Source organism: Labrus mixtus, chromosome 23 (assembly GCF_963584025.1).
Source record: "Labrus mixtus chromosome 23, fLabMix1.1, whole genome shotgun sequence".
Taxonomy (NCBI): Eukaryota; Metazoa; Chordata; class Actinopteri; order Labriformes; family Labridae; genus Labrus; species Labrus mixtus.
In genome coordinates this window covers 21,318,426-21,333,425 of record NC_083634.1, presented here as the reverse complement: position 1 = coordinate 21,333,425, position 15,000 = coordinate 21,318,426, and the positions used below count along the sequence as shown (strand labels likewise).

Here is a 15,000-nt window from a genome sequence, read left to right as displayed (position 1 = left end):
ACACACACCTTAACACACACACACCTCAACACACACACCTCAACACACACACCTCAACACACACACTTTCACTTTGACTCCTGCTGTTCAAACACACACATTGTTTACTAGCCCGTACAAACCTCTCTGTCTCTCTCCCTTGCTCACTCTCTCTCTCTGTCTCTCTCTGTCTCTCTCTCTCTCTCTGTCTCTCTTTGTCTCTCTCCCTCGCTCGCTCTCTCTCTCTCTGTCTCTCTAGTTAGAGTTAAAGGTCTTTTGATCGCCCACTCCCACATTTATTGGCTAAAACAAACACACCTGACCTTTAAACTTTACCTTTGTCCTGAAGGTGTGTATCTCAGGCTCTTTTATTACACACACACACACACACACAGACACAGACACACACACACACACACAGACACAGACACAGACACACACACACACACACACACACACACACACACACACACAGACACACACACACACACACACAGACACAGACACAGACACACACACACACACACACACACACACACACAGACACAGACACACACACACACACAGACACAGACACACACACACAGACACACACACACACACACACACACACACAGACACACACACACACAGACACACACACACAGACACAGACACAGACACACACACACACACACACACACACACACAGACACACACACAGACACACACAGACACACACACACACACACACACACACACAGACACACACACACAGACACACACAGACACAGACACACACACACACACACACACACACACACACAGACACACACACACAGACACAGACACAGACACACACAGACACACACACACACAGACACACACACACACACACAGACAGACACACACAGACACACAGACACACACACAGACACACACACACACACACACACAGACACACACACACACACACAGACACACACACACACACACACACACACACAGACACACACACACACACACACACACACACACACACAGACACAGACACACACACACAGACTCCTTATATGGGCAAATGTCTGAAAACTAGGGTTATGTTGTTTTCATGATGAATCAGGCAGGTCGATGGTGGGTTCAAGGTCTTTAATAACCGTGGGACAGTCTAGTGTCAGAGGTTAGTTCAGGGTCTTTAATAACGGTGGGACAGTCTAGTGTCAGAGGTTAGTTCAGGGTCTTTAATAACGGTGGGACAGTCTAGTGTCAGAGGTTAGTTCAGGGTCTTTAATAACGGTGGGACAGTCTAGTGTCAGAGATTAGTTCAGGGTCTTTAATAACGGTGGGACAGTCCAGGGTCAGTGGTTAGTTCAGGGTCTTTAATAACGGTGGGATAGTCCAGTGTCAGAGGTTAGTTCAGGGTCTTTAATAACGGTGGGACAGTCCAGGGTCAGTGGTTAGTTCAGGGTCTTTAATAACGGTGGGACAGTCTAGTGTCGGTGGTTAGTTCAGGGTCTTTAATAACGGTGGGACAGTCTAGTGTCTGCGGTTAGTTCAGGGTCTTTAATAACGGTGGGACAGTCTAGTGTCTGCGGTTAGTTCAGGGTCTTTAATAACCGTGGGACAGTCTAGTGTCAGAGGTTAGTTCAGGGTCTTTAATAACCGTGGGACAGTCTAGCGTCAGAGGTTAGTTCAGGGTCTTTAATAACCATGGGACAGTCTAGCGTCAGAGGTTAGTTCAGGGTCTTTAATAACCGTGGGACAGTCTAGTGTCAGAGGTTAGTTCAGGGTCTTTAATAACCGTGGGACAGTCTAGCGTCAGAGGTTAGTTCAGGGTCTTTAATAAGCATGGGACAGTCTAGCGTCTTATGAAAGAAACAAAAGTCTCATAAATTGACAGAAAAATAATTTATTGGTGTTAAAATGACACAATGAGCACTTTCAGACTGTCGAGGTTTAGAACAACACGACGTATTCAATAAGCCGTCAACATTTGATTGATTTAAAGATTGATGGATGTCTTTGGTGATTGATTGGTGGATCTTGTGCAGTTTAATTTGTGCGTTCTCGTGCTTGTTTTAAGTGTAAAGCTTAAGATTAAGGGTTTCATTAAGGGGGGCACTAAGGGGGGTTTCCTACGACCTTAATTATAAACATTATGGCTTTTAAAGATACAGTACTTTCTAACATCCTGATTTTAAATCACAGACCTTCATTTTACTAAATTTGGAGTTTATCTTTGGAAGCTAAGGCTGGGAATAAAAGGTTTAAAAAGAGATTATTTAAAGGAGAGCTAAAGGATGTTCTTCTACAGTCTAACTAAATACTTAAATGTGAAAATGTGTTCGTGACTCATTAAGTGGAATAAATAAACTCAGTTTAATCCGACTTGAGAGCCTGGTTTTGTTTTTTCAGGCTCATAACCGTCTCCACACGAGATTATTACTGGCTGGAAGAACATTGATTATTCTAACACAAGTTTAAAAACAAACACTGGCATACATGTTTTGGGTCTAAAGTTGACAATAAGAGAATAAACAAACATTCAGGGGGAAGAATCTGAATTTTGAACAAAATAAAGAAAACATCGACAGATGTAGAGAAAAACTCTTAAACAGTCTTTGAGGTTTATGTCTGCGTTAACGAGAGAAAACAAAATCACAACAGAACACAATCAGCATCCTCTCTAATTAAACATTTACACAAATTCTTTGGGGCCAAACGAGTCATTGTTGTCAAAATAAAAGTGTTTTTAACTTTTAACCCAGGTGACAAACACCGGAGGTTAGCTTGTGCTAGCTTGCGTTAGCTTGCAGTGTAGCTAAAAGCAGTAAACGTAAACACTACGTCCTGGAGGAGGAGGGGCCATGTTTGAATGTTGTGTTGACAAACTCGACCTTTAAAGAGTTAATTATAAAAGCTTTTAAAGTAAATAGATGATTGTGAGGTCATATTTTTTATCATAGTTGTTCTTTAATCTCATATATTGCAGGTTTGGAAGTTTTTTCTGCATCTTTGTGCTTCTTGATGACTTGATTTCTAAATAACTTTATGAACAACATTATGGATTAAAAACCCTGATGATTACGTGAGCCACAAACACCATCTCTTAATCTGCCTCACTCATGTAGGCACTTCTTCCCTTCTCTCCGCTGCGTCGGTTAAAGGAATGCATAAGATATATATAAGGTCCTCGTACTTTTAGAAGTGTGTGTGTCGAGGTCAGCAGAATCCTTCGGCTTTAACCGTCAAGACGTCAAAGAGTCCGGGTCGTTGCTGAAGAACCTGAGGAACAAATCACACAGAGTTATGTTCCTGTTGTCCCGTTTGTTGCCTGGTAACAGGAAGTCTAAATCATTTGCTTCCTGTTTAATGCCTTAATGCCGCCCTCCTCTCCAGCTCCGCCCCTCTTGTCCAAATATGGTCACTTCCTTAGACTTTTGCCTTCCCTACATCTACTTCTTACATAAAGTTTATGGAGATCTTGAATGTGCAATAATGAGTTTTATTTTGAAAATCTCACCTTCAGCGTTGTGAGGATTTCTCCAAACAGGTGTCGAGATTCTTCGGTGTCTGGCTCTTCAAAGTAATCCACCACAGAGACCTCCACCACTATAGACCTGATGTTCTCACACACACCTGCAGACGCACACACGTAGGTCACTTTATCAACCAATCACCTGTGAGAACCATGATGATACGTGTGTGTGTGTGTGTGTCTCACTCTGGAAGTGCAGGATGGCCTGACCGCTGACGGGTGAGTGCGTCAGGATCAGAGTCTCCAGACTCTTCAGACCAGCTTCACACAGATCTGTCGCCACCTGCAGGCCGAGGTCGGTAACACGCTCCAACTCCAAGATCTGCAGGTCAGAACAGCTGCGCACTGCACAAACACACACACAAGTATTTTAGAAGAATGACGAATATCTCAGTGAGCAGGCGTTCAAAAGTTCAAAGATTTTCAGTATCTACCGATATCCGAGGACGTTTATTTTTTTTAAATACAAGTTTTAACAGTTTTTATGGTATCGAAGTGTAATCGTGTAACTTGAATCTGTCACTCACCTAAAGCAACCAATCCCTGAGTCCCACAGCCGGCCCCGCCCACACTGAGGGAGCGGATGTGCGGCCAGCATCGGCCAATCGTCTGCAGGCAACGGTTTCCAAAACGAGTGGGTTGTTGGCTGAAACAGAAAAGTTTAAAAGTGTGAAACAGGATGTAGTATCAAACAGGAAGTATCAGATCTGTCTGAATATAAGACCCGCCCTCCTTTACAAGAAGAATGTTTAGAAATACTTTTTGAATAGCAAGGTCATTGTTTTTAACACCTCAGATAAAAACAAAAAGTCAGTTTAAAGGTTTTATAATAATCGTTTGTGAACTGACCAGGGGTGAGCTGGTGCCACCTGCAGGCTGCTGATGTTCCTGCAGCCCGCACCCAGGGCCCAGAGAACCTCCTGACCTAGAGGATCTGAAGAACTCCTGCAGACAGGTAAACCCAAAGACAGGTAACAAACAGGCTGTTAATGCACAGGTAAAGAACAGGTGTACAGACAAGCAGGTGACGGATAGGTAACCCGGTGAGCAGACAGGTAACAGACAGTTCAAGAGAACGGTACACAGACAGGTAAACAGACAGACAGGTAAACAGACGCACAGGTTAACTGTATGTTAAGCAGTCAGACAGGTAACAGGTAGGCTGGGAATAAAAGGTTTAAAAAGAGATTATTTAAAGGAGAGCTAAAGGATGTTCTTCTACAGTCTAACTAAATACTTAAATGTGAAAATGTGTTCGTGACTCATTAAGTGGAATAAATAAACTCAGTTTAATCCGACTTGAGAGCCTGGTTTTGTTTTTTCAGGCTCATAACCGTCTCCACACGAGATTATTACTGGCTGGAAGAACATTGATTATTCTAACACAAGTTTAAAAACAAACACTGGCATACATGTTTTGGGTCTAAAGTTGACAATAAGAGAATAAACAAACATTCAGGGGGAAGAATCTGAATTTTGAACAAAATAAAGAAAACATCGACAGATGTAGAGAAAAACTCTTAAACAGTCTTTGAGGTTTATGTCTGCGTTAACGAGAGAAAACAAAATCACAACAGAACACAATCAGCATCCTCTCTAATTAAACATTTACACAAATTCTTTGGGGCCAAACGAGTCATTGTTGTCAAAATAAAAGTGTTTTTAACTTTTAACCCAGGTGACAAACACCGGAGGTTAGCTTGTGCTAGCTTGCGTTAGCTTGCAGTGTAGCTAAAAGCAGTAAACGTAAACACTACGTCCTGGAGGAGGAGGGGCCATGTTTGAATGTTGTGTTGACAAACTCGACCTTTAAAGAGTTAATTATAAAAGCTTTTAAAGTAAATAGATGATTGTGAGGTCATATTTCACGGGGGTTAACATTTAGACTTACAGACAGAGGGAGGACAGACAGGTAATCAAACAGGTAAACAGAAAGGTAACAGACTCACCTGTAGGTGAGCGTCTGCAGGTTCCGGCTGTAGCAGCTGGCCAGCCACAGTGTCCGGTCTGTGAGGATGTGAGGACACTGAGAGACAGACAGGTGGAGCAGACTGCCCCCTGCTGACCGCAGCAAGGCCTCCACCCCCGGCTCCACGCTGCCTCTGAGACAGAACACACACGGGTCAACTCCATTACCCACAATGCACCCTGTGTGCTTCTTCACCTTCAGCTACATCGTCATAGAAAAAGCTATAATCCGTGGTGGTCATCACAAGTATAGACAGACAAGTACAGAAGTGTGTGTGTGTGTGTGTGTGTATGTGTGTGTGTGTGTGTGTGTGTGTGTGTGTGTGTGTGTGTGTGTGTGTGTGTGTGTGTGTGTGTGTTACCGCGTCGTCTTGTGATAATCCTCTCTCGTCTCATTGGCTCGTCTGCTCCGAGGCTTCAGGTTGTTGAGGACCACTGACTGAGTTTGTGTACACCACTGAGACAGAGTGGACAGGAACTACACACACACACACACACACACACACACACACACACACACACACACACACACACACACACACACACACACACACACACTGAAAATGCTTCCTCTCGTTCCTCTTGTGTGTTTGATAAAAAGTTGAGCTGTTGAACTTTTTTAAAACAATGACATGAACAATCTTCTATCATAGATAAATTCAGTAACATTTTAATGACCACGATGGCGGCGTCTTTACCTCTGCTGACACTCTGGCGTTCTCCAGCCGGAGGCGTGTCCAAACCGCCGGGTGCCTAGCTACGAAGCGCCAATCTGAGCAGACCTCAGCGGCCCGCAGCAGGGAGCGAACATCAAGGTACGGAAAAACGCAGAAAAGCCCCGCCCTCAGCCTCAAGGTGTCTGCCCCCAAGTTTCTGTCACCATGACGACGGGAGGGGGTGGAGTCAAGTGAGGAGGGGACTTCTGCAGAGTAGACAAAAAGAAAACAGCTTTAACCTGAGCCAGGTGTGTATGTGTGTTTACCTGAGCCAGGTGTGTGTGTTTACCTGAGCCAGGTGTGTGTGTGTTTACCTGAGCCAGGTGTGTGTGTGTTTAGCTGAGCCAGGTGTGTGTGTTTACCTGAGCCAGGTGTGTGTGTGTTTACCTGAGCCAGGTGTGTGTGTTTACCTGAGCCAGGTGTGTGTGTGTTTACCTGAGCCAGGTGTGTGTGTGTTTACCTGAGCCAGGTGTGTGTGTGTTTACCTGAGCCAGGTGTGTGTGTTTACCTGAGCCAGGTGTGTGTGTGTTTACCTGAGCCAGGTGTGTGTGTGTTTACCTGAGCCAGGTGTGTGTGTGTTTACCTGAGCCAGGTGTGTGTGTTTACCTGAGCCAGGTGTGTGTGTGTTTACCTGAGCCAGGTGTGTGTTTACCTGAGCCAGGTGTGTGTGTGTGTTTACCTGAGCCAGGTGTGTGTTTACCTGAGCCAGGTGTGTGTGTCCTGGCAAATATGAGCCTCCTCATCTCAGCGCTGCTCCAGAATCCTTCCTCCTCCTCTCCGTCCTCCTCGTCTTCCTCCTCCTCCTCTTCCTCAGTGCTGTGGTGACGACGGTTTCTTTTGCTCCAGGTTCTTCCACCTCCTCCCTCCCCCACCCTGAAACAAGAGAAGATCTAAATCTAGATCTAAAAACGCTTACATGACATTCAAATAATCAGTGAGTACAGTATGTCATCTTTTCTCTAGTCCCTCAATTAAACAGCTTTTATACACGAGGGGAGGAGTCTAACCCGTCCATGTAAACACGCTGTAGATACATCACAGACAGTGGGACTCGAGCTTCTCACTCATTGTAGACAGTCATGACTCACAGAGTTATTTTCAGATGATATTTTTGATTTCTGCTACATTTAAGTTAAAAATCTCATATTCTTCCTTTAAGATGAAACATAATTGACGTACCACTGTCTCTCTCTTCTCTCTCGTCGAGCCCAGGGTGAAGCGTAGAAGTGGGAGTGGAGCTGGGTGAACCCCCCCTCACCGTCCCATCCCCCTGAACCCAGAGACGAGGTCCGCATATGACCAGTAGGACCGCTGGGACGAACAAACATCAAAGAGATTCACTCAACAAAAAGAGCAATTCCTTACACCCCGAGTTAAACATCCGTCCACAGATGATCATAACATTTCACCAGTTAAAGATTCTACTACAAACTTTACATTATATCGAAGGTTTCACACGATTTTTAAAATGTTTGTTCTGTGAAACTTTTTCAAAGTGTCCCTTCAGGGCCACCGTAGCTCACCTGTAGTGGTGTTGGCTGTACGGCTGCTCCCCGAGTCTGTAGGAGCCTGAAACACTGTAACTCCTCTGGAGGAGGGAGAGGAGGACCATGACGAAGAAGAAGAAGAAGAAGAAGAAGAAGAAACATGAGGAGTGAAGAATTGGATCTAAATTCAACATAAACGTTTGTTTGACACATTTTATACATTTGAAACAGTTTTTTTTCCTCACCCTGTTCCCGATGGTTCCCTGTATCTTGTCTGCGATGATGTCATCAGTGCTGGCGTCCAGACTGCGTCCTCCTCGGCCAGGTGTGGGTGTGTACGGTTGTGCGTACCTGTCGTTGTGGTGTGTGTAGTGGTTGTGATGTGTGTGTGAGCCCAGCAGCAGTAACTGTCTCTCTGCGCGGTCGGCTCGCTCCAACAACGTCTCGATGAAAACCTGAAATCAAACACAGCAGGAGGAGGACAGAATGTGAGGCCGGGTTGGACCTGTTTGATACCACGGCCACAAAGACAGACGTCCCAGTCACCAGTGGTTGCCATGGTTACTCCTTCTTCTTCTTTCTGCTTCTTGGCGGAATTGTAAACCAATTATGTGCACACTGCCCCCTGCTGTATCAGACTGTGAACATACACAAGTGTACTCGGGTACAGGACGATGTTACTGATGTGAACGTAGACAAGCGGGGGAGGGGGGGGAGTAATCGTGCTCGGGTACGGTAAGAAACAATCAGGTCTAGTGTGAAAACGCCCTCAGACTTCTGTTATTGTTGCCGTGGTATCAGATGTGTTACAGTGTCTTTAATCTAAAAAGCACACGGAGAAGCAGTTTGTCTTCTCAACAATCTGTGAAACATGTCAGAAACTAAAGCGTGCGTTCAGTATCTCTGAGGGTCACCTGCAGTCTGGATTTGGCCTCGGCCTCTCTCTCTGCGGTCTCCCTCAGAAAACACTCGATGTCCACCATCTCCCTGTAAAACACACCCAGCATGTTATTTGAAGTCGTGTTTGCTCGGGGATATTGTTGACTTTATTAGAGAGGACAGCTGAAGAGAGACAGGAAGTGTTTGGGAGGAGAGGGGGGGGGGCGTTCAGCAAAGGGGTCAGCAAACACAACCACTAAGCCGTGTGGCGCCCGCACACAGGTAGCCTCCATTACATGAACACATGATCAGCCTCAAATCAAAACACAAACACTTAAAATAAACAATATGTAGATATACACAGAGACACACACACACCCTCAGGGCTGCTGAGTCTCACTGTCATCTTACATTTATCATCACTGCAAACCACAGCTTAGTGTGTGTGTGTGTGTGTGTGTGTGTGTGTGTGTCTGTGTGTGTGTTTGTGTGTGTGTGTGTGTGTGTGTGTGTGTGTGTGTGTGTGTGTGTGTGTGTGTGTGTGTGTGTGTGTGTGTGTCTGTGTGTGTGTTTGTGTGTGTGTGTGTGTGTGTGTGTCTGTGTGTGTGTGTGTGTGTGTGTGTGTGTGTGTGTGTGTGTGTGTGTGTGTTTGTGTGTGTGTGTGTGTGTGTGTGTGTGTGTGTGTGTGTGTGTGTGTTTGTGTGTGTGTGTGTGTGTGTGTGTGTCTCTGTGTGTTTGTGTGTGTGTGTGTGTGTGTGTGTCTGTGTGTCTGTGTGTCTGTGTGTGTGTGTGTGTGTGTGTGTGTGTGTGTGTGTGTGTGTGTGTGTGTGTGTGCAGTGATGCAGACTAAACATGACGTGTCCTCTGTACAGGCATCATGTTGTTTCTCTGAGTATCCTCTCTGTCTGTAATAATTACAGAAGCAGCTACGAGGCCTCCCTCTCTTCTAGATTTAAAGGTTTATTTAAGCAGCTTGTTGATGTTTTTAAATGTCTGTAAAAAAGCACCAAAGCTGCAAAAACGACCTTCCTGATGCACGCCATATTTATAAATCTGACTGAATTAAAAAAACACAGATTCAGAGGCACAGACAAACGTGAAGAAAACTGACTGCTGTCGTTCGTCCAGCTCTCTCTCTTTTCCTTCCACTTCTTTCTTTAATCGCTCCATCATCGCCATGGCAGCAGAGACCTGACCCACAACCAACAGAACACACAAACATGTCAATCTAAACATTAAATGTGTTTAAGTTATTGCAGAGTGTTAGCTCCACCCACCTGTCCGGCCAGGTAAACCGCCTTGTCTTCCACTTCCTGTTTCTCGCCCTTAAGTCGCTCCCCCTCCTGCCTCTCCCGCTCAAGCTCCGCCTCCCTCCTCTGTAGCTCCACCTTCAGTCGACCCATGCGACGGCTCACCCTCTCCTCCACCTCTGCAAACGTCCGAGCGATCTTATGATCCAGACCCAGACCCAGCCTCTCCTCCAGCCCGATCCCCATCGACAGCCCCAAGTCCAGGCCCAGCTGGAGCCCCACCCGGCCCAGGTTCTTCCCAGGAAGAGGCCCCACAGAGCCGGGGAGGGCCAGAGCGCTGGACGAGTCCTCTAAAGGTCCCGCAGACGAAGGATCTGTAGAAGGGCCGAACATTTCCCTGAGCAGCTGAATGGAGGCGGACGACGAGGCCAGATCCAGGCAGGCCAGCGGCAGGGGGAAGCTGTGGGCTCTCATGCCCAGGGAGGAGCTCTGTCTTTGGGATACAGTTTGTCCAGGGAGGGGGAGCAGGGCACCGGGTCTGGAGCTTCTAACCCGAGCCTGAAATGTAGGAATACATTGGAACTATTAGAGCAAGAATTAGAGCCACATGTAGAAACATCTGAGACTGAATCTATTTCATGAGAGAGAGGAATGAATCCAACAGAAACAGCAGACGATCTCCTGCACACTGTCATCTGCCATCAATCATCAAACTAACTAAGCTAACTAACCTGAAGACGCTGCTGTGAACGATTTACCTGCGACAGCACCAGCAGGGTCTCGTAGGTGTGTCGGCTGACCAGGTGAGCCCTGAGCTCAGGTACAGACGAGAAACGAAACTCGTCCCCACAGCGAGGACAAAAGTAGGGCAGCTCCGAGGAAGAGGAGGAGGAGGAGGAAGACATGCTTCTGCAGGGAGCGACAGACCTGCAAGATAAAACAGGAACAGAAAGGCTGCAGCGGAGGAGGGACTGAATGGTAGTAAAATGTGCTTTTATATATTCCTTCTGCACACACGCACACACACACACACACACACACACAAACACACACACACACACACACACACACACACACACACACACACACACACACACACACAAACACACACACACACACACACACACAAACACACACACAAACACACAGATAAAACTGGGTCAGTGCATGTGTGTGTATGTGTGTGCGTTACATAATTGATTTCTTGGAAATAAAGAATTAATGAGACTGAAATCTGTGGATTAAAAGCAGCGGAGCTTCATGTTTTTGTGTGTGTGAGTCATGGTCACACGTCCTGGACAGAGACGATCATGATGATTAGTGTCTAAATATCACACACGCCTGTAGGATCTGACATTAGTAGGACATGTGTGTGTGTGTTTCTGAGAGGCTAATTGGTAAGTGAAGCGTGCATCTTCCCCCTGACTGACCGTGCATGCATGTGAGTGTGTGTGTGTGTGTGTGTGTGTGTGTGTGTGTGTGTGTGAGTGTGTGTGTGTGTGTGTGTGTGTGTGTGTGTGTGTGTGTGTGTGTGTGTGTGTGTGGAATATGGAAACACACTTGCTGATGCTGCACTGGGCGTGTGCAGTCTGAATGTGTGTGTGTGTGTGTGTGTGTGTGTGTGTGTGTGTGTGTGTGTGTGTGTGTGTCCTCAGGTTAACCCCATGTAGAGGAATTTAAAGTCTGGATGGATGAGCAGGAAGAAAGAAGTGTCTGCTTGTGGATTCTAAAATCCTCAGTTTCTCTCTGTTCGTCTCAAATGTTCATATTTAAAAATAAATATTAAATTCCTGGAGGCAGTTTTTAAACTGGAATCCTCTGCGGCCTCAGACAACAAACGTTTGTTTTTGTTTTGTTTACAGCGTCTACATATCAACAACTGTTGGCTGGATTGTGACAACATGTGGTCCACACATTCATCCTTCTATTAGACTGAATCACCTCTGAGTTTTTACTTTATCAACATGCAGCGTTCACGGCGTTCCACCCCGCCTTTAAATACTAGTAAATACTATTCTGTCCAATCTACAGCTCCGTTAGCACCAACCCCTCTAAAAGCAACTTTTTCACTCCAAACCTCTACGGAAAACTGTCAAATCCAGCAAAACGTTTAAAATCCCTTTTTTGGCATAATTTGATTTAAATACTAGAAAATTTCACATCTGTAGGTGATATACAAAACTAGCATTAGCGGTCACTTAGCTTAGCACAAAATGGGAAAGTATAAAAATATGTCTCACAGTTACAAAATCATCATGCAAGCATCTCTAAAACTCACTTAAAACATTATTTATCTTTTTTTAAATCTAATTCTGAAAACTATGCGGGCTAATTTTATTACCTCAGTACATTTAAATAATTAGTTCTAAAACCTTTTATTTTGGTAATATCCATTGTTCAATATGTTTATTAGTAAACTATGAAGTTTAATTTCATCACATTTAGACAAAGTTGTTTCATGTCTGTTTGCTATGCTAAGCTAGCAAGCTGCTGCTAACAGCCTCACGTTTACTTTTCAAAAGGAGGCTACAGTTTGAATATTCAATTCAATTAAAAAAACTTTATTTGTCAATTCAAAGACACACAGAGCAGTAAAATAACAACAGTGCAGGTAGACGAAACATTTTAAATATAAAGTGTCAATTTAAATACAACTTAAAGCTTAAACTTAACTTAAAATATAAAATATAAAAGAGTAGATAGAAGTGGACAGTGATCGGACTAACAGATGTAAACAGATGTAAACAGAACTATGTGCAGTAAACAAGAAATAAATATATATATACAGAGCTATGAGCAAGTAGGAAATACTAAATGATAAGTTATAATGTGAATAATGGAACAACAGAACTAATATAATATAATATAACTGTAAAGGTAAAAAAAAGTGATGGATAATATATCATCATATTTACCCACTGTGTCTTTTTTCACATTAAAAACATGAACATGATAAAACATGATATAGTTTCATGTGTGAGATGAATTAAGTTGTTTTTGTTAAACATAAAGTCCATTTGTTTACATATCAGACAGAAACATTTTAAATTATAAATTTATAAGCTGGAAATAAATCTGTAATATTTTATTTGTATCTTGAGACAAATTAAATGAATATAAATAATAATACTTTATTTACCCCTCTGTCTGATAGAAAATGTTTAATTTCAACTCTTACCTGATCTTACCTCAATAACTCAGCCTCGAGCTTAAATCCGTTGCCATGGTTTCCCGTCTTTTTTCCCGCTCATGGAATTCATTCCGTCCTCGCGCGGTGGATCGATCAGTCCTCTCGGTACCGGAGCGGCGGGAAACGTTACCGTGTGTGTGTGTGTGTGTGTGTGTGTGTGTGTGTGTGTGTGTGTGTGTGTGTGTGTGTGTATGTGTGTGTGTGTGTGTGTGTAAATGGCATATATGTGTTCCAACCGCCGCCCCGCGCGCCCCCCTCCCATCGGTCGCGTGCTGCTGCTGCTGACGTAAAAGCCGCGTGACGTGTCAGTCCTGATTTGGGGTTGATGGCAGAGCAGAGGCGGGAAACATTAATCTACCTTTAATTAATTTAATTCACAGTTTCATAAAAGTGTAAATACTTACACTTAGTAATACTTTGGTGTTTTATTTGTGTTTTATAATAAAGAAATACAATAAAATAAATGAATTTCTATTCCTTCTTTTTTTTGCTGGAAAACTGGCTTTTCAAAATAAAACGATGTATGGGCTTTTTTCTCTTATTTATTTATTTAGTTATGTTGACAACATCTTTCAGTCAGTTAGACAGAAGGACGAAAACAAGTGTTGTCAATGGTCAACACGATAATTAAAAATATAGGCTATAAAACAAATATCCAATATATTGATTTTATTATTAATAAGTTATTAAAATTATTCACATAAATTTGTTTTTTTCTGTAGTTTTAATTTTAAGGACATCATGCTTCTGTTTTTAAAGTAAGATAAACTGTTTAAATAATCACTTTAATTACTAATATTATATAAAAGTTTGACTATTAACAAAAATATCACAGGACAAATACATCGACCATTTGATCTTCTTTCTGATAGTTAAGGGAGGATTATTCTTTATCTTTACTTTTAAATCATTCCATCCTTGCGCGGGTAACTGGTTTATTTTTTTTATATAATAGAGCCCATATAGTGCCACAGCAAAGGACACCTGAGCTGTTTACCTGTTCCTGTGTAAACATTGATTGGATGAACGTTTAGTCACAGAGATCTGTATTGGTGGAGTTGTAGTACTCACCGCTGACCACAGGAGGGCAGCAACATGCTGTTAACAATGAGGATTTGTTATTGTTGTTATGAGGAAATGTTCAGTCTCTTCCAAACAGACTCAAAACAGAAGCATCTGATAACAGTGTAAATAACAGCCTGATTTACCATCTACTCTGTGTCATAGAGCCCTATGGTTATTAGAATAATGAGAAATACTGTAGTGCTTGGTATTTTCCTCCTGTTTCTGTAAACTCTGAACGTTTTTTTTATATAAATTGAAACAAATCTTCAGGTGTTTTTAGCAGAAACCAGCAGGTTTGGATCTAAGAGCTTCAAACAGGTAGTCAGACTGTGTTCAGGGACGGACTGACTTCTTTTGTGATTAGATTTAAAATATGACACAGAAGCAGTTTGATGTCGAAATAAATCTGTGTCTTTACTGTGCAAACAGAACTGGCTGAGTCTTTCAGTTGCTGTTACCATAGCAACACGACCTTGACAGTTCATGAAACTGAACAGAATCTAACAAGGCCACCCGTCGCCTAGCAACAGCCGCCTGTTGATGAGAGGAACATGAAGTACAAAGAAATTTACTGCAATGATTGCCAGAGTGAGGATGAAAGTATAAGAGCTGAGAAATAAAGTCAACACTGCAGTTCCTCAAGTGTCCACTAGAGTCTGTCTCCTGCAGTGAGTCAGTCTCCATAGAGCTCTATGTTAAAATGTCTAACTTTACAGCTGCAGTTCCTCAAGTGTCCACTAGAGTCTGTCTCCTGCAGTGAGTCAGTCTCCATAGAGCTCTATGTTAAAATGTCTAACTTTACAGCTGCAGTTCCTCCAGTGTCCACTAGAGTCTGTCTCCTGCAGTGAGTCAGTCTCCATAGAGCTCTATGTTAAAATGTCTAACTTTACAGCTGCAGTTCCTCCAGTGTCCACTAGAGTCTGTCTCCTGCAGTGAGTGACCTGTTTGA

General features: G+C 43.5%; 2 protein-coding genes across 3 annotated transcripts in view; both read right to left on the bottom strand.

Moving 5' to 3' along the window:
• Window positions 1-128, bottom strand: part of LOC132958262 (ceramide-1-phosphate transfer protein-like) — a 5,398-nt gene extending 5,270 nt beyond the window's left edge. The window contains exon 1 of one of the 2 annotated variants that reach the window (XM_061030985.1): window positions 1-128. This exon is cut by the window's left edge and continues 135 nt beyond it. The gene's annotated coding sequence lies outside the window, so the exon portion shown is untranslated. The other variant, XM_061030986.1, reaches the window with a different exon arrangement.
• A 2,842-nt stretch (window positions 129-2,970) lies between these two features.
• LOC132958653 (F-box only protein 41-like) lies at window positions 2,971-10,946 on the bottom strand. Its single transcript, XM_061031620.1, has 16 exons — window positions 10,555-10,946; window positions 9,824-10,354; window positions 9,658-9,737; window positions 8,582-8,654; window positions 7,913-8,122; window positions 7,704-7,768; window positions 7,360-7,491; window positions 6,881-7,053; window positions 6,163-6,386; window positions 5,827-5,942; window positions 5,446-5,598; window positions 4,346-4,441; window positions 4,024-4,142; window positions 3,683-3,841; window positions 3,482-3,597; window positions 2,971-3,243 (listed from the first exon to the last, which is right to left on the bottom strand). Exons 1-16 carry the CDS (start codon window positions 10,699-10,701, stop codon window positions 3,181-3,183), a joined length of 2,457 nt encoding a protein of 818 aa, XP_060887603.1. The 5' UTR covers window positions 10,702-10,946; the 3' UTR covers window positions 2,971-3,180.
• Between the last annotated feature and the right edge of the window lie 4,054 nt (window positions 10,947-15,000).

What these genes read in the sequence shown, in the direction of transcription:
- LOC132958653 (XM_061031620.1), bottom strand. Translation starts at nt 10,701, where the DNA reads ATGTCTTCCTCCTCCTCCTCCTCTTCCTCGGAGCTGCCCTACTTTTGT. An exon ending in CCCTGCTGGTGCTGTCGCAG is followed by an intron (nt 10,355 to 10,554) that starts GTAAATCGTTCA and finishes CCTACATTTCAG; the next exon opens with GCTCGGGTTAGAAGCTCCAG. An exon ending in GACACACACACCTGGCTCAG is followed by an intron (nt 6,387 to 6,880) that starts GTAAACACACAC and finishes TCTACTCTGCAG; the next exon opens with AAGTCCCCTCCTCACTTGAC.